The sequence below is a fragment of the Mastigoproctus giganteus genome, chromosome 5 (genome assembly GCF_048544385.1).
Source record: "Mastigoproctus giganteus isolate SK-2022 chromosome 5, ASM4854438v1, whole genome shotgun sequence".
In the NCBI taxonomy this organism is placed as follows: Eukaryota; Metazoa; Arthropoda; class Arachnida; order Uropygi; family Thelyphonidae; genus Mastigoproctus; species Mastigoproctus giganteus.
Window position 1 is genome coordinate 193,733,611 of NC_143579.1, and position 20,563 is coordinate 193,754,173.

The following is a 20,563-nucleotide window of genomic DNA, read 5'->3' on the forward strand; positions in this document are numbered from 1 at the left end:
TTTAAATTTGGCTGAGAAAATAATAAGGTTTGGTAAGATTAATGTATATCCACAAATCAAAACAGAAAAAAAAAAGAAAAAAAGTTACTGCATTAAGTATAGCAGCTCAGAACTAAAAATATCCCCACTGAAATTCATGAGAGTAAACAAAGAATGACAGCATTGCAACAAACTTTTCAAGAAATCATAAGCATTCTGCTTGCCATGCATCTCCTGAATATTTTCTGCCTCATTGCCATTGAGTCAGTCTGTCACTTACTGACTTCTGTTAATAGTTAACATAAGGATTGTATTAATAATACAGACTCAGTTGGCATACTGGACTCTGATTGATCAAATACTCCTATAAATGGGCAAATATTAATAAAGAGAACTCTGCAATAAGAGAAACATAATGTTTACTCGGTTTCCTGTTATGTTGGTACTTTAATAAAATATAGTTTTCCATTACTTACAGATAAGTAGTTTTATACAATTAGAGTTCGAGCCCGTCACCACCAAATACGGAGGATGCGGAAAGGTTAGGAAATGACCACCACATATTCCTGGAGCAATATGGCCTTAGTTGCTAATGCTCCTAAAAAAAAAACCAAATAAATAAATACAATTAGAGTAAAGGTAATATTTGCAGTTAAAAATTGAGAATATCTTTATTCATTAACTTGCGGTTTACCTGTGTTTAGAAGGTAAAAAAAAATAAATAAAAAGATATTTTATTAACAATAATTGTTATTTTTCACACTGTCCAGAAAAATGTTTATTAATGTTTAGAAGATAATTGTTTTTCTTAAAAACTGATATTTATCCATCCCCACACTATAGACTGAATACAGGTGACCCTGCTTAACGCTGATAATTCAATCTGGAAAAACAGAGCGCTAAGTGAATCTGTGCTAAGCAAGTGCCACAATCCCATAAGATAACATATGTATTTGTGAGTTGCGGTTGGTGCCCTATTATTGATTAGGAAATAGGATATTTCCTAATCAATAATAGGGCACCAACCGCAATAATAAATGGTAGTGAAAAGATGCACAAATGTCGGTCGAAATATTTAATATTCAAATATTTGTACATATAAAATATTCTGCATTACATACGAATATAATTATGTGGTAACTACTTACGTATCAAAATTAAACTTAAAATTCCAATTAAAATCATGAATTTAATTGATCTAAATTTATTTAATTTAATTGATGAATTTAATTAAAAAATGTGTTTATTTTGGGTTGTACTTTGGCCCTCTTCCTGGTAAACTAAAAGGGGTTTTAATTTTAAATCCCCCACAGCATTACCACCCAACAATAAAGTCAACTGATCCTTTGCCGCTTTGAAACCTGACATGTTTTTTTCTTCTTTCAATATGAAACTTCTTTTAGGCATTTGTTTCCAAAAAAGTCCTGCTTCATCTATGTTAAAAACTTGCTGAGAAGTATAGCACATAATACCCCTCTTAAATAATTTTAACAAGTTCTGTTTTGAAAGTTTCGACTCCTTTTTCTGCACTTGCAGCTTCTCCCTGGATTTTAAATCTATTCAACCAGCCCTTACTAGTTTTAAATGGTTCCACTTTTTTTTTTTCAGGTGAGTTTTCTTCAGATCATCATATAGGCTAATCTCTCTCTTCTTTTTTTTTTTTTTCCTTTTATAACATTTAACTTAACTGAATTCTTCATTGGATATTATTTTCAATAAAATTAGTTAAAGTCTCTCCATTTCAATCCTAATAGCTGGTCTAGCCCTAGCTGCGGGAAACACAGCAGTGGAACAGCTGTGTTTCCTGCTGCTAAAATTAATTCTTTATTTTTTATAATTGTTCTTACCACAGAGTAATACTACTCTGTGGTTCTTACAGTTAAACTTACCAGACCTAAATTATGGCACGCATCTGCTTACCGTTGACAGGAATCGATTTGCTTCAAAATGTCAATTTAATTTTCAAATTCAGTCTTTTTCTTACATTTGCGTGGGAAATGTTTTAATGCTGTTTTGTTATTCATTTTCAAGATATTGACTCCATCAAATGAAACGATTTTGTTAAATATGCCAAAAATGCAGTCTGTAAAAGAGCGTTATAGTGATTTGTGACAGCGTTATAGTCAGATACAGGTTATAATATAAGAATAGCATTATAGCGAATCAGCATAAAGTGAACTGCGTTATAACGAGGGCCTACTGTACATAATTTTAACTATGTACTGTAATTCATTTGCAATATAAGTAGATATATTATATAAAAATTTCTGAACAAAAGATAAAATGATCTTATAACAGGCTTTGTTGTCTAATTGAGATGCTTACACATCTTAAAAGTGAAGAAAGTAAGTATAAAGGTAACTAATTATTTGAAATATGATGAACTTTACTTCCTTTCATCTTACAGACACAACCATTTCAGTAGGTAATACATTTCAAAACTTGCAGAAAGATATCAGTGCAGTGACTGACAATTTAAATTAGAAGGTGTAAGATGGCATTTGGTTTTGAAAAATGTGCTGTTCGTATTTTCGAATAATCTAGTGTTTGAAAGATGCAGAGAGCTCATTTTTAAAACAGAAGATTTATAACACTATTAGGCTTTTTTTTTTATCATTCTGCATTGATGAGATGCTTGGCCATCCTACACTATAATAGCAAAGTCTATACAGTAAATGGAAGTATGGAGGCAATGGATTTCTGCTCAATAGCATTAAATAGACATAATAAGTCTAAGAGAAACAGAAATTGTGGATGAGTACAGTATGTATAATGTTTAGGAAAGATAGTAGGAGTGGTGTCATGCTTCTTATTGAAAGCAGCCTGAGTTTAAAAAAAAGAACTTTTGCAGAGTCCAATGTTACGTCTGCCAGAATAGAATTTGTATGGTGTGAGTTAGTTGAGAGCAAAGGTATAGAGTGAGAGTAATCTACAGAACAGAAGATTGTGAAGAATATGTTGAGAATCTTTACATGCAAATGGAAATGGCAGGCAAGGGCAAATGTCTTATGGGTGACTTCAATCTGTCCCAGATTGATTGGAATAAGTGGGAGAGAAACTCAACTTGGGGAAAAAAAATTCAAAATAAACTAGATGATTATTGTTTGTTCCAGCATTTCAGAGATAATACTATGGGTGAAAATATTCTTGACATCTTCATTATTCATGAATTTGATGACATCACAGGGCTTAAAATACAGGAACCATTGGTAGGTAGTGATAACGCAATCTTTAGTTGGAAGAAGAAGAATAAAGATGCTGCAATAGTTAAAGGTAAAGGCACAGGTTTTAATTCCAGAAAGAGGACTTTGATAGTTTAAGACACTTTGTAATCTATTAATTGGGTGAATACACTTGAATTATAGAATTCCTTTAAAGCAAAAATCACAAAAAGCCATGAATGCATTCATACCATTAAGAAAATACTGCAGGAGGAGGAGGATTCCAAAATGAATGAATGCAGAGCTAGCTAGTCAAATAGAACAGAAAAGGATAGCATGGGACAGTTACACAGCAACGAAAAGTACCGAAGCCTACAACAGTTACAAGTTTATTTATAATATTGCCACGGATAAGGTTAGAGAGGTCAAGGCTATGTATGAGACAGCACCGGCTATCATAGAAAAAAATGAGGACAAGGAATTTTTAATGTATGGAAATTCAAGGAAAGAAAAAAGTGAATAAGTTCAGATCCTTGTGCATTGGGTGTAGGAAAATGTTATTCATCCAGCCGATTTTGGAGATGAATTGATTAGGTACTTTGTGTCTGTCTCTACAGAGCCTCTTCTTATGAAGAAAGAACCTGCATGAGAAGAGGCTGTTTTAGGCATAAAGGCAAGTAAGGCTCCTGGAGTTGCTGGCACTACCCAGTAATTTTGAGGGAGGCTGTGAGCGAGTATATTAAACCATTGAGTTTAATTATGAGGACATCTTTTGATTCTGGAGAGATTCCTTTGGATTGAAGAAGTGCCAAACTATCACCATTACATAAAGGCAGTTCTAAGAGCAATGTTCTAAGAGCTATAGACTAGTTAGTCTGACTTCAGTAGTAGGAAAATATTAGAAACAATGATTAAGAATGCAATTCAGGGACGTTTAGATTATGGCATTCTGGAAAATTTTTTTTTTTTTCTCTCTTTCAGCGAATGCAGAAAAATCCTGTGGCTTCCTTGAATTATATGGTTATTACTATTAATAAATTTCTCTTTGATAAATGCAATACCAAAGCAAGTGGAAGGATCCCATCAGAATTCAGCGTGCTCAACCTATAAGCCCTTGAATGGGTTGAGCATGCTGAATTCTGATGGGATCCTTCCACTTGTTCAGATTACGAACCTAAGGGGGCATAACTTCAAATTAAGAAAAGACAGATGTAGAATAGATGTGCGGAAATTTGCCTTTAGCCAGCGGGTGGTTAATTGCTGGAACAAACTTCCATCTGTCGTTGTGGGGGTTGATAGGTTGAATAAATTTAAGGAGGAACTGGACAGGCATTTGGAGGGAATGGTGTGATTTTTTTTTTTTTTTTTTTTTGGCTGATTCTGCATAAGCTCATACACATGCTTTCTTGCATCACATGCTACTACTACTATTACTATTTCCACATATTTGCATACTGAGAGATTAAGTTGTTTTATAAGGATATTACATTATTTTTACTTAAATTGCATATGTTTTGCTTTGTATCCACAAATCAGAAAAGGCTCTGCAGTTCAATTAAAAATCCACCTGCCAAAAAACCTTCCACCCTTACCTTTCTAATAAAATATAAGAAAAAGGGGGAAAATAACTTGTGAAATTAGAATGTGACAAACATTCAGGTTTAATGCATATTGTAAGGCAAAAAGCATAGCTAGTAATGTGTGTCCCCCCATACTGAAATCTACCCCAAGATTTCATTTAAAGAAATTTATGTGTTTTTATTAATGTTATGTTTTTTATTTAAGCTAATTTATACAATTCAACTGTAGATTTCTAGAGTAATTAGAACAGACAGAGGAAGTGCTCTTCTAGTTGGTGTTGGAGGCTCTGGAAAACAGTCATTAACTAGGTTGGCCACTTTCATAGCAGGCTATATACCCTTTCAAATTACTCTATCAAGGTATTTTTGCTTCTACCCATTTTTATTTTAATAACTCAAAAACTAGTATTTATTTAATTTTATTTTATTAATCATGCATTTCCATTTAGACATGCACTACCTTCTCAAAAATATTTAGATACCAGTAATATATAAGAAAATGAGTTTTTATTGAAGAGATTAATAATGTGCAGATCTTGCAAAGGTCTTAATAACTGCATTTATTCTTCAGTGCATTCGCCATCACAACAGTCAAAGCAGATCTTACTAGTCTTCCTTGATTCGAAGCTGAATCAAGTTAAAGTTAGTAAGATCTGTGCTGTCCAAATTTGTTCTGTAGAACCAAAAAGTACTCTGAGATGGTGAATGCACCGTCTCAGAGTACTGATTAGCTCCAAATTTTCATTTTCATTATTATCCAGAAACCTTTTAGGACCAATTGTAATGCAGTTCCATAGTTTCCAGTTCAATCCCCCCCCCACACACACACAGAAATTACTATATAAATGAAATATGTTTTAGGCACCATTTGAGAAGGAAAAGACATTAAATTTTCAGTGTTTTCAATCTTTTTTTTTCCCTCTGGGAACGTTTCAGAAGTAATTCTGATCTACTCAGTTCACTTCAGCAGAATTCCGTATACATCTCTAATACAATCTGTATAATCCGTTATCTTTGAAATTCAGCATACTCTCTGATTGAGATATACTGTATTTTATAAATTTCCAGGTTTTAGAGAGATATACCTCATGATTGAGTAGTTATGTGGAAGCATATTTCAATACAATAAATATTAAGCGGTAACAACTAATTTATTTCCATCAGTAAACAATTGTAATGGCTAAAAGAAATGCTAGTCAACTTTAAATTCATGCTTTGGGCAGTATCAGAGGGAGAATACCAATGAATGTGCTTCAGAGAGAGAGAGAGAGAGAGTACTAGTCATTACACTTAAGAGAGAGAGAGAATACTAGTCAATACACTTTAGAGAGAGAGAGAGAGAGAGAGAGAGAGAGAGAGAGAGAGAGAGAGAGAGAGAGAGAGAGAGAGAAAATACCAATGAATGTGCTTCAGAGGAAAAATACTTTTGAATTGTAGAATAAAAAAAAAATAAAGTTAATTTTTCTTGTGAAATAATTGTAATGAGGTATGTGCAGTAATTATAAATTCACATGAAATTTTTATTTTAATAATGCACTCTGGAGATATTCAATCTGTCTCTTGAGCATAACAAAGATTGCTAAGTTTCATTTTTGCTACCATTATAACTACAGCAGAGAAAAAAAAAAAAAACAGTGGCAGCTCGTCACTCACTAGCCCTTCCATTCCGTAGCATTAGTACAAGTGGGATGCAGGTGAGTGTTGTTGATCTGCCTGCTGTTTTTCCCTATTTTAGGCATGCACCTTATGAACTATATGTAGAGCTATAATGACCAAAAAAAAACTTGGTTGTGTGAAATTGTATCTATTGTTTGCATGTATCATTAAATTGCTGAAATTTGCTGTAACAGTTAAGTATATAATGAAGAACAATGATGAAGTTTGTTTGTTTATAATAATGAAGTTGTGAAACATTTTCAAAGCTGTACCCCCAATGGGCATTTTCAATCTCCATGCCAAACTTACAAAAACCATATAATATTCTATGAAGGATGAAGAAAAATAGTTGAATACCACAACAATTAAAAACTTCTTATCTGGAAAGAGCAGTGAAGTAACCAGAGGGGCATATAAGAAAATAAAACATAAAAGGAAGAAAAAACGCATGTTATTGTACTATAAAAACTGATATATCTATTTCGTATGCTGTGTAGGCTTTATAAGGGCTACTAAGGGAATCAAAACCAAAATTTACATTTGGTCTAAACCACACAATGAATCAAAGTCTATATACTTCAGGTGCACTATAGCCAGTGTAGCTTATGTGCTATTAAACACCCATAACACACACACACACACACACACACACACACACACACACTATACACTTCAGGTGATGAACTGAAGTTAACTTAAGACGAACCTGAAGCATAAATAAGAAACATTAATCACAGAGTGTGTTGTAGACTGAGTAGAGGTCAGGGAGGTAGCACATCATATGAACTTTTCAATCTTCGTGTGTTTCATATGTGTTTTTTTTTCTCTTAATAAATTTCATGATAAGCCAATAAGCAACCTTGAACTTTACTTTTCATTTCCAAGAAACGTTCAGTGTTTTCATCCATTGCATCAAATATAGAGAGACTGTACTGAATTTTTCGAAATGCTTCTGCCATTTCCTTTAATTTGAACTGCTTCATGGGTTTCTCTGATTCCTCAATGGATTTGTCATTTGTCATCCACAGGCTTGTTTCCATCTTCATTCTCCAGGACCAGCTGCAACTCCTGGGCTAAGTTTACAATTTATTTGGTAACACAAGACATAAGCTCATCTTTGTTGAGGCCTTCATTGTTAAGCTCGGAATGTTTTAGAAGTTTTTCCAAACCTTCGCTCATACAAGTTATTGTCACATCATTCCAGGCTCTTGAACTGTTGCGTATTCCATCAAGGATATTAAACATCTTCCAAAATTGGCACAGATCCATTTTCCCTTACTCTGCATTTACAGCCTCAGAAAATATGGTCTGTATGTAATAAGCTTTGAATACCCAGATAACAAAATCTCCCACTTCACTCTCAAACAAAATTGAACTGACTCTACAATCCAGAAAGAAAGGAAGGAAAGGGTGTATAGATGAAGGGCTAGAGTGCACTTCTTCAAAAAAATATCACAAATTTAAACAAGTACACCAACCGTTTAACTATAATAGTTTAATACTGAAAACTATAAAATGTACCAGACGATACAGTACTGTAAAATAATATTTACAAAAACTAACTTACAAAATTAAATGTATGATGAAATTTTAAAATATAATAAAGGTTAAAAGCGATAAAACAATGATTGTAGCTTTCGGGGGCATCCGCCTCCTTTCTCAACAATAATGATGTTTAAGCAACACATCCTTAAATAACAGGTTCACAGCACACGTGGCTGACCAGGCGCATACTCGGTATTTCTTCCATGTGAACCAGAACTGGAAGTGGCTCGGGAGCGTGGAACGCAAAACGCTTGTCTTTTGCAAGGACCACAGCCTCCAGAAGGGGGGTGGAGCCGAACACTGCTGTCCCTGTTCATACTATTGTTTTCGGACGAGCCAATCCACAGCCACTTTATGGTTCCAGAACCTATGCACCCGGCCACGGATGACAGCATTCACTGGGGAGACCTGGTGTTGTTTTTCCCAATAATACTCAGACTTGGCAGACTTATTAAACTCTGCAGTCTCTATGGCTCGCATGTGCTCCCCTAGACGGTCTTTTAGTCACCGTCCTGTCTCCCCCACATAACATTCCCCACAATCTGGGCATTTGATCTCATATACGACCCCACTACTGGAATCCCCAGTAATGGGGTCTTTGACCTGTGACACTACTGTGTGCAACCTCCGGCCCGGAAGCTGCACACAGCGTGCCTGAAAGTCACAAAGCATTCTTGCAATACGATCTGACAAGCCCAGATAGTAGGGAATATAAACTGTGGTGACTGGAACAGACGGTATTCCATGATTAGGCTCCACATCTGTATTATATTTATCAATGGCCCTCTGGGGGTAACCTAGGCGCCTCCGTAGCCAGGTGGGCAGGAGCAGCAGTGAGTAGCGCAGTGAGTTCTTGATTAGACCGGGATTCGGGCCCGTGACCACCCAAATACGGAGGATGCGGAAAGGTCAGGGAATGACCACCGCATATCCCCGGAGCAATATGGCCTTAGTTGCTAATGCTCCTAAACACCAAATAACAACAACAACTGGGGTAACCGCATTTCATAAGATCCACCCTAACTTGCCCAATTTCTCTCTCTCTCTCTCTCTCTCTCTCTCCTCAGAGGTACTACAATGTGTCCTAACCCTACCCAAAAGTGCCCTGGCAACACTATTTTTATGCTGGACACTCTGTGCTGGCTCATACACATTGGTTTCCTAAAAACTGTAGTACTAAGCCCGGAGCCTTCTCTGTACACCATTACGTCCAGGAATGGGAGGGAACCATTCACTTCTACCTCTGAGGTAAACTGTATAAAAGGAGAGAAATCATTGAGAAAACTAACTACATCTTCTTCTCTCCCCTTTTGTACCAAAGTGAACGTGTCATCCACGTATCTCTTCCACTTAGTAACACAGCCCATGTGTTTACCCAAATAAACACATGGGTTGTGTTAGGGTGGCTAAGAGGAAGAGCAGGTGCATGTATACTTGCGTGTACACCAATCCTAGGAGTCTAGTAAATAAATTTGATGAATTTGAGGTATTGCTCAAAACATCAGAGGCAGATATTGTTGGGATTTCAGAGATGTGGTGTCACACAGATATAAGGAATGCAGAACTGGAATTTGTGGAGTGCAATGTCTACAGAAAGGATAGACAGGATAGGAAGGGAGGAGGGGTTATGCTATTAGTTAAGAAACACATAAAATCCAAGGAAGTGAAGCCAGTCGACATCGCTGGACAGTGCAGTGTCGAGTCAGTTTGGTGTGACATAAGCATTGGGAGATCAAAATTGAGAGTAGGAGTGTGCTATAGGCCTAATGACTCTGATGAGTATAATAAGAAACTGTACAGAGAAATAGAGTGGGCCAGTAAATCAGAGTCTTATTATGGGGGATTTTAATTTCCCAGATATTGACTGGAATTTGGGGGCTGGTCACTCACACACTAGCAAGGCTTTTGTGGATTTATTGGATGATTGTTTTCTACATCAGCATGTTTGGGAGGCAACTAGAGGGAGTAATACTCTTGATTTGATTATGAGTAGTGATTCTTCATGCATTAAGAATCTGCAGATAAATGAACCACTAGGTGGCAGTGATCACAGTGTTCTGAAGTGGGATTTACTCAAAGAGGTAACTACCATTAGGGGTAAAGAGAAGGGGTATTACTTTCGTAAAGGCAACTATGGTGGACTGAGACAGTATTTAAATTCTATACAGTGGGATCAACTGATGATGTTACCAACAGCAAATTCAAAATGGGAAGCATTCAAAGAACTTATCTTGGAAGCTACTAGGCTTTACATACCAACTAAGAAATATTGTTCAAGGTTTAGGCCTAAATGGATGTCAGATGAACTAATGAGACATATGGCAGAGAAGAAAAATGCATGGGATACATACAAATTAACACGTGACACAGAAACTTATGATAGATACAAGTTGATCTGTAACCAAGTTACAAAGGAGGCTAGGCAGGCAAAGGCAGATTACGAGAAATCCTTGGCAAAGGATGCGAAGAAAAACAGCAAAGATTTCTTTACTTATGTAAACTCTAGAAGGAAGGGGATTAATCAGATTGGTCCACTTGATATCGATGGGTCAACTGTTGATGATCCTGCTCAGGTAGCTAACAAACTAAATGAATATTTTGCATCAACATTCACACATGAGGAGTTATTCAGCGAGGGGAGTGCCAGAGGTGTATTCAACTCTGGCAGTAAGCTAGAGAATCTTGTAATAACTGAGAGTAAAGTGGAGGAGAAATTGTTGAAGATAAACACAAGAAAGGTACCTGGGGTAGATGGAATCTATCCAGTTATATTAAAGGAGGCAGCAATGGAAGTAAGCAAACCCTTAGCCATAATTATGAGAGCTTCCTTGGACTCAGTGGAGGTACCCATGGACTGGAGATGTGCAAATGTGACCCCAATTCACAAAGGAGGATCAAAGGCTGACACAAGTAATTATAGACCTGTGAGTTTAACTTCTGTTCCCGGAAAATTAATGGAGGCACTGGTTGAAGAAGCACTGCAGGATCATCTAGACAAGACTTCAGTTATAGCTCGGACACAGCAAGGTTTTGTTAAGGGGAAGCCTTGCCTGACCAATTTGATTGGATACTATGGTGCAGTCACAAAAGAACTGGATGTAGGAAATAACTTTGATATTATATACTTGGATCTTAGAAAGGCTTTTGATACTGTTGCACATGGAAGACTGCTGCACAAATTGGAGCAGTGTGGCATTGGAGGCAAATTGCTGCTATGGATAAAGGGGTGGTTGAGAGGGAGAAGACAGAGAGTGGTAATCAATGGACACTGCTCATTGTGGACTAATGTTATTAGTGGAGTCCCTCAGGGTTCAGTATTGGGTCCTTTATTGTTTTTCTGTATTTATAAATGATATTGATGATGGTATATCAAGCTTAATGTCCAAGTTTGCAGATGATACGAAGGTTGGCAGGGTTGTCAAGGACACTATGCTGCTGCAACAGGATCTGGAAAGGTTGAGCAGATGGGCTGAGAGGTGGCAAATGAAGTTTAACATTGACAAATGTAAAGTACTACATATGGGAAACAGCAACCCCAGAGCAACGTATCAACTCTGTGGTACTACACTGACAGTGGTAGAGAATGAAAGGGACCTGGGGGTGGTTGTGCAGGCAGATATGAAGTTCTCTGAGCAGTGCAGATGTGCTGCAAGAGTAGCTCATGGTGTATTGTCAATGATATATAGGAATTTTTCTAGCAGGGATAAGGAGGTGATTATCCCTTGTATAAGGCAATGGTCAGGCCCCACCTAGAGTACTGTATACAGGCCTGGAGACCTCATTTCAAGAAGGATGTAGAGCTGCTGGAACGAGTACAGAGAAGGTCAACAAGATTAGTGAATGGAAACAAAGGGGTGCTCTTACAAAGAAAGGCTTAAGTTTTGCGAATTACAGTGTCTGGAGACTAGGCAGCAGCGAGGTGATCTGATAGAGGTGTACAAAGCCTTGAATGGTTTGAGCATGCTCAATGCTGATGGGATTCTTCCTCTTGCTCAGAATAATCACCTGAGAGGGCATAAATTCAAATTGAGGAAAGACAGATGTAGGATAGATGTGCGGAAATTTGCCTTTAGCCAGTGGGTGGTTGGTAGGTGGAACAGACTTCCATCCCTTGTCGTGGAAGTTGATAGCCTAAATAAGTTTAAGGCTCGGCTGGACAGGTATTTCGAACGAACAGAGGGGTGAAGTGGAAGTGGTTATTTTTTATTTATTTATTTTACGTTAATTTTTTTGGCTGATGCTGCATAAGCTTGCTTTCTTGCATCAAATGCTTCTACTAATGCTAATACTAATACTTGTGCATAGGGATCTCCAAACTTGTAAAAACTCTATTCTCTAACTCTTCCATTGCTAGGTTTGCGACAGTAGCGCTGATAGGAGAACCCATAGCTGTGCCGTGAACCTGCTTGTACATCACTCCTTTATCTACCAAAGTGGTACTCGAAAGACATAATTCTATGCCACAGCATATATCCTCCACACTTAGGTGTGATCTAGTATTTAGGGATCATCTTTTTGTACTGCCACCTTTGCACATTCCACCCCATGGGCTATGGGAATACAAGTAAATAATGACACTACATCTAGCAACATCATTATCTCATTCTCTCCTACATTTTGGTTTTTGACGAAGTTCACAAATTCCACACTATCTTTAATAACAAACATGGACCGTCCCACTATAGGGGAAATCAGCTGTGCCAGGAATTTTGACAAAGCATAGTAGGGCTTCCAATAAAAGAAACAACGGGTTGTAATGGGACCCCCACTATTTTTGGAAGGCCACGTTTTTGGAAGCCCGTAAAACCTGGGCAGCTGACACCCCATTGCATGCATAGACCAGTACCTCTCTTTGGAAATCTTACCCGTTTTTAACCAGAGCTGTAAAATCTTATTAACACGTTGTTCTAAACCGGCTAGAGGATTTCTGCGGGTGATCTTATATGTATTATCATCCTGTAATAAATCTAGAGCTTTTTTATGATAATCATCCCTGCTTAATACTACTGTGGATCTACCCTTATCTGCCTGTTGAACTGTCGGGGGGAGCACATGCGAGCCATACATGTGCTCATATGTGCTCATGTATGGCTTGAGTTTAATAAGTCTGCCATTGCTGAGTATTATTGGGAAAAACAACACCAGGTCACCCCAATGAATGCTGTCATCCTTGACCGGGCGCATAGGTTCTGGGACCGTAAAGTGGCTGGAGAATTTGTGGATTAGCTCGTCCGAAAACAATAGTATGAATAGGGACAGGGGTGTTCGGCTCCACCCCCTTCTAGAGGCTGTGGTCCTTGCAAAAGACGAGCATTTTGCGTTCCATGCTCCCAAGCCACTTCCAGTTCTGGTTCACATGGAAGAAATACCGAGTATGCACCTGGTCAGCCATGTGTGCTGTGAACCTGTTATTTAAGGATGTGTTGCCTAAACATCATTGTTGTTGAGAAAGGAGGCAGATGCCCCCAAAAGCTACAATCATTGTTTTATCGTTTTTAACCTTTATTATATTTTATTGTATTTTAAAATTTCATCATACATTTTATTTTGTAAGTTAGTTTTTGTAAATATTATTTTACAGTACTGTATCGTCTGGTACATTTTATAGTTTTCAGTATTAAACTATTATAGTTAAACGGTTGGTGTACTTAGAGGCCTTTTTGAAGATAACTTCAAAGAAATAGTTGATGGGACACAGTCCAGTGGCTTGAATGCTCGGGATTTCTCTGAAGTGCTTGGACATAGTTCACCTGTCTCAACAACATGTTGTCGAATATTTCTTCAGAATTTTTAAAGCACAAAATCAAATGTTAACTCTAGTTATTTACCTAGAGTCTAGTTACACTGCAGGTTGTTATCCAACGTAGTTTGTATGGGAACGAAAATAAAAACTTATGCTTATTGTTCCTTCATTTGACTTCACTCTTAAAAATTATACAGAAAGTATCTTTACGATTTTACGAAAAAAATTTATGCAAGTCCGAAGTTGCATAACTCGGGCTTGCTTGTCAGGGACTAATTTTATTATTATTATTAGTAGTAGTAGTAGTAGTACTGGGAAATGATGCAAGGAATCAAGCTTATATAGCATTAGTCAAAAAAAAAAAAAAATGCTACCCCACCTCGTCTGTTTATCCCTTCTAATAATATGTCTAATTCTTCCTTAAATTTATTCAAACTGCCCATTTTCACAGCACCATGTGATAATTTGTTCCAGCAATTGAATCCTGTCCAGCTGAAAGAGAAAAAATTTTTTGTTTGTTTTGCGGCAATACTTTTTTGTAGTTTAAGTTTATGTATCCTTATGTGCATTGTCTGGCAAAAGAGTAAGGATTCCATCAGCAATTAGTTTACTTAATTTATTTAAATCTTTAAGCACCTCAGTTAAGCCTCCTGAAAAGTGGCTAGTTTCCAAGCACTACAATTTGCAGCATCAAAGTCTTTTCAGTAAGAGTAGTTCTTTTGTTCTTGATTAATATGGTTGCTCATCTCTGTACCCATTCCAATGGATCCACATCTTAAAATGAGGCTTCCAGACCTGTATGCATGTAGCCTGACCATTGCCTTTTACCAGTGGTTTTTGCCCTTTTTTTAATAATGGCATCCTTAAGTAATTTATTTTATTTTGTGGCACCCCTACTCAATATTCTGTCTGTTAGATCTGATTCTCTCTGTCTATATATATATATATATATATATATATAATAATATTAAAAAATATATGTTATATGATAGTTATTTTAATAATATAATTATAAACAAAATTTGCAATTCATAATACATAATATACAGTAGAACCCGGATAAGAAGTTTTCCAAGGGACTGGAGTTTTAGAACTTCTTATGTGGGGAAAACTTCTTAGAAGTGAAAATAACCTAAGGATATTAAATATTAACTACACAAATAAAAATGAAAAGATACACATACATAAGTTAAAGATGATTTGTAAGTACTATTTCAGAATTTATAAATATTGTATTCTGCCCTTGGGAAACATTTTTAAACTGAGGATTTATAATTGCTTAACATTCTGTTCATCAAACTCGTTACCAAGTTGGAAGAATGAGCTCCTTTGGAGTTTCAACATACTTTAAAAGGTCACAATTACAATAAGACAGAGCAACGATCCACTAAGTAATTCAGAACTGTTCACAGCCATCAGAACTTAATGCTTAACATGGTATATGCATCCAATTATGAATATAGATGAAAACAATTACAATATGTCACTTCCATTACATCAAAATGGTTATACTAAAAAGGTTTTAGCGCTGACAGCCTCAGATTGCAGAAAATTCACTAATTGAACATGTTAGTTAGTGAATAGAATCATTTTAGTTTGTAGTAAATCACTGAAGTAGGTGAAATGGCATCGTTTCCGTTATATCTCATATTGTGAATGTATGTAAGTATGTATTTGTGTAGGGCAGCACCTGGAACGTTAGTTTGTTAGTTCATCTTTGCCTCATTTCACTTGACTCTGCAGAAATGAATTGTCTGTTTGGCTACCCAGAATCAGCAGTTCATAAAAGTGCTACCACCACCACGGGAAGGTAGACCAGGGCTACCAGCCAGCAGCAGTAGAAGAGAGGGACACTAAGAGCCAACAAAGTTCAAGCCAATCGCTTTAGCCAAAAATTGTTAAAAAAAAAAGTATCTTAACAACTATATGAAAATTAAATAATGTACACAAGATTAACCTCAATATATTAAGGTAATCAAATGGTACTTTGAGGTTTTCAAAGTAAACAAAGCAAGTAATCTCGCTGAATTTTAAAAATTAACATAAATATTTAAAATTAAAGGTTATATATAGATCAAAGAAAATAATTAAGGTTGATAATTCCCATCAAAAAAAAAAAAAAAAAAAATCCTACGCCAGTACTATTTAACCGACAAAACTTTAAACAAGCATTTTAGCCCAGAAGCAGGCACAAACCTTATAAACAGCTTAGGTTAAATATGACATCCAGTGTCCTGCAATCATCAGTAGCAAAGTCACAGTCAGTCAATCAATCACGAATAACAAAGTCACAGTCAGTTAACAGCCAGCCGAGCAATTTCAGGTGCACAGGAATTTTGATTCCAACAAAAAAAAAAAAAAAAAAAAAAAGCACAACTCCAAAATTGTAGATCTTTTTGAGAAAATGAATGTCATTATAGTGAAGAGACTTGAGCTGAATTTGAAACATTTATAGGTGCAGTCATTGCAGAAAGAATTGCAAGCCTTTTATTGAAGTCTGCCTTAGCAAAATCATGAAGGGCATGGTAATGTTCACATTTGATACAAAATTAGATTCTAATCCCGATGAAAAGTTGAGAATTGCATTCTGCAGAGTTACTCGAAATTCATTGTATGAGGAAAAAGAGTACAACACATGCTGCCAATCTTCCACACCACTGCAATGACAGAGTTCCGTAAGAGACAAGCGAAATTTAAACAGTTTCTGATTTAATGATCCAAGTCCTGATAACAAATAAGAGGTAACTTATATTGTGAATGCCTTCACAATGAGTTGCCCTGAAATTGAACTACCTCTAATGAGCAATGCTTCGACACTGGATTCTCGAATAGGCAACGCTTCACCAATGGATTCTCAGCAGATAGCACCTCCCCACAACTCCTGGGTGGTGGTATCTGCCAAGTATAAGTAATATTAGTCTTGTCCATTGGCAAAAGTGTTGCTTATTGGAGGTAGTGCAATATCAGAGAAACTCATTATGAAGGCATTCACAATATATGATACATGTATATCAAAAAAGATTCCATTTCACCTACTTTGGTGGTTTACTATGAATTAAAATGATGCTTGTACTAACTTGTTTGATTGTTCAGTATAAATTTTTATATTGTTTAATATTTTTAATATTAAAAATAAATAATTTCTATATTTAAAAAACGTATTAGGTGGGAAAACATCATTATAATAATACACTGTTTATTCTTTATCGTGAACTTTTTATGCCGGAAAACTTTTTACCTGGGAAACTTCTAATGGGGAAAAATAATACATTACAATATATAGAGTTGAAATTGGGACTTAAGAAACCAAACCTAGTACAGGGAAAAACTTCTTGTGTTGGAATTTCTTATCGGGGTTCTACTGTATATATTTATATAATAATTTTATTCTTTATATAGAGGTACTAAATATACATCTATATAAAGAATAAAATTATTATACGATGGAAGGTATTTAAACACTTGGTTTACGTTACTTTTCAATGAGATATTTGTGCCTGGTGTGATTTGTAGATCTTTTTGATATTAGGTGGAATATTGGAGAGAGATACTCTCATTTCTTCCTCAATTGTTTGTAGTCTAACTCTAGTTAATTTTTATAGTGGTAAGCACAGAAAATCCTAACTCACATAGATAAGATAAGGATGTACCTTTTTATAATGAAATTTAAATTTTTTTAAAAAATAAGTTTTAAACCTAAATTAAGTGACATGCCTGGAATGTTGTGGCACCCTAGGGTGCCCTAGCATTGCCTTATACAATGTATTATCACCTCCTTGTTCCTGCTTGTAAAGTTCCTATATATCATTGACAGAACTTCGTGTCAGACTGCATAATTACCCCTAGGTTTCTTTCATTTTCCACCAGCTTACATGTGGCATCTGATTGGTTTGTTATTATGGGATTACTGCTATTCATATGCAGTACCTTGCATTTATCAGTGCTAAACTTCAATTTATAGAAATAAACTCAACTGCCTAATTTATTTAGATCTTTCTGCAGTAGTAATCCTTAATTCCTGTCATTAACCACCCTGCCAACATTTGCGTCATCCTGCAGTCTTCTACAGTAAACTTTATATGTCTTCACAATATCATTAATATCACTAAGCACTGAACTCTGAGTGACTCCACTAATAACATTAGTCCAAGAAGAGAAGTGCCCATTTATAACCACAATCCCCTGTCTGCCTTTTGCCACTCAAACATCCCTTTTTATATAACAGTAAATTGCTCCCAAATGCACACTGCTCCAATTTGTACAGTGAAATGTCACTTTTTTTTTTTTTTTTTTTTTTTTTGGATTCTTTAAAGACAAATGTGCTGATACAATTCATGTTTCCTGTTTGTGAAATATTGATTTTTTTTTTTTTTTTTTTTGTAAAATGTGCCAGATTTCAGGGAGTTGTGGATCGTAAAAATGCCAGATTTTAGAGTTTACTATATAAAAATTAAAATAAATTTTTGATATTCAGGCATAATCCCAGAATAAAAATTCAGATCAACATAAAATTTTCAATGCATGTTTCTGTTTTTTTTCTGGTGCTTGAGGAAGTTTTTGTATTTATTTTAGTTTCAGCCACATTTCTCCCCTACAGAAACATTACTTAAATTTGGAATAACAGTTCCAATATTTTTTTTTTAAATTCATTGGTTCAGACTGTTCTAAAGGGTTATGTATGAGATAGAAACAGAGGTGGATTTAACGGCGGGCGCACCGGGCGTGCGCCCTGGGCCCAGACTTCTGAATATATATATACTAGTTAATACAAATACATTTATACATATATACTAGTTAATACATTTATACTAGTTAATACAAACTAGTATAAATGCCTTCAATCTGTTTATGTTAACTATATTTGAGACTTAGTCAAATAATCAAAGGACAGACATAGCTATAGGGATATTAACTAAACTAATTAATTTATAATTACAAAAATTACACTGAAACTCAAAATCAAGTCTGTATTATATTATACAGGTAGCCCTCTATTTATGCTGGGGTTAAGTTCCTGAGGCCACAGGCGCAATTGGTACCCTTTATATAATGGAGCCAATGGAAAATCACAGGGTTAGATTCTGGGAACCAAAAATTTTACCTCCATGTGGTATTTAAAACTCAGAAATAAACTTTTTTAATCTATATAAAAAGAATATTTTGCTTTTTCACGTGCTTTTTGCAAGGTGTAGCTAACTGCTGTTGCATCATACTACAACAAAGTGATTGACGATCTGTCTTTTATGCATACTCTTAATTTTTTAGTCTTTCAATTTTTCGATATATATATAAAAGAATATTTATAGTGCTTTTAATTTTTAGAATTCTATATGTCTCAAGGCAACAATTCCATTTTTTCAAAAGTTTATTCAGCTATTACCAATGTTATTAATAATGGCAGTAATAGAAAAGAGAAAGATCATATCAGAAAGGCTGAGAAGAAAAGAAAATATCTTTAGTATGAAGCAGCAGTTAAAAATCCTGATATCGAAGAAAACAAAGTGATTATTGAAAAATATGAAAATAATAAGTTAAGAAAGTTAACAAAAGGAAAGGTACGAAAAACAAAAGACTACTTTCATATCACAAAACTACATGTAAGAAAGATGTTTGGTTTGTGAATGTGACAGAGCTGGATTGAATGTATATATTCCATGGATTCATATGCATTCAAAGGAAGGGGAATATATCCCAGAGGGTTCCCATCTGGTGATTATGTGCTTGGCACACCCAGGGTCCTGAGCTGGATATCATCATTCTTCTCTTTCTTGGTGATTCCCTTCTATTTCTGACTCTCTCTCTCTCTCAAGGATAACTCAGAATTTTTTTTTTTTTTTTTGCTGGTGCAGCATAAGCCTCAGGCTTCCTTGCACCATATGGCTAATATTAATATAAATAACTTCATTTTTCAATGAACACAGTTTCCTGTGAAATTGGCTTTTTCTATGACAATAAACAAAAGTCAAGGTCAAACATTATCTAAGGTTGCTGTTGACTTAATATCACCATGTTTTTCACATGGACAATTGAAGGCAACTAAAAATCTCTTTGTAATACCGGAAAACGAATCAGTAATTCAGTTTTGTGTGACACAAGGCAGAAGGGAGCGAAGCGACCTTCTGACTTCTTAAAAAAAAATGTTTTATTTTTAACCTACATAAATACAGTACATATAATAAATTAATAATATCTAGTATATACATAAAATATTTTGACAGTGGCAGCTGAAGTTTTAGTTCGCTTTTGAATCCCCTGGTTGAGGATCTTCTGTTGATGGCCCTGGTTGAGAAGCTTGCCTTTTTTGAAGAAAGAAGCAAGTGTTGATTGCCTGGATTTTTTCCTCCTTTCTTTAAGAATTTCAAAATAAGGGCTCGGGGTTGATACGATACCCCTTTTAACTGTGGCACTCCTCTCCCAGTCATGATCAGTGTCACAGAGCTCATTAGTGAGGGACTCTACACATGCAAGAATCTGTTATAGATTACTGGTCTTCATAATTTTTATAGGACAGTCTTCTTTTTTCTCTTCTTCAAGGTCTTCATTTGAAAGAGTCTCTGCATGAGTTTTCAAGAGCTCAGTTACATCTTCATCCATAACTTTTTCTAACCCTGCCTCTTGTGCCAGCCTTCTATTGTCTTCTACAACATTCTGTTTTGGCTCGAATCCTCTGAAGTTATACATGAAATCTGGGAGACGTTTATGCCACATTTCATTTAGACAATTGACAGTCACTTCCTGCCAGGCTGTGCTAATGTGATTGATGCCCTTTAAGACATCAAACGCCGACCGGGCTAACCGAGTGGGTAAAGTACCTGCCTGGCAACCCAAAGGTCGCAGGTTCGATTCCCGCCTCGGGCTTGGATCAAAGTACTGCAAAAACCTTGGGAGGTGCAATATGG

General features: G+C 35.9%; 1 protein-coding gene across 1 annotated transcript in view; it reads left to right on the plus strand.

The window, feature by feature from the left end:
• LOC150085960 (dynein axonemal heavy chain 8-like) overlaps positions 1-20,563 on the plus strand; it is a 1,559,705-nt gene that overhangs the window by 998,119 nt on the left and 541,023 nt on the right. Inside the window, exon 58 of the mRNA XM_090374756.1 lies at positions 4,950-5,080. Coding sequence (XP_090230882.1) covers positions 4,950-5,080 — 131 coding nt within the window. The remainder of the gene's footprint in view (positions 1-4,949; positions 5,081-20,563) is intronic.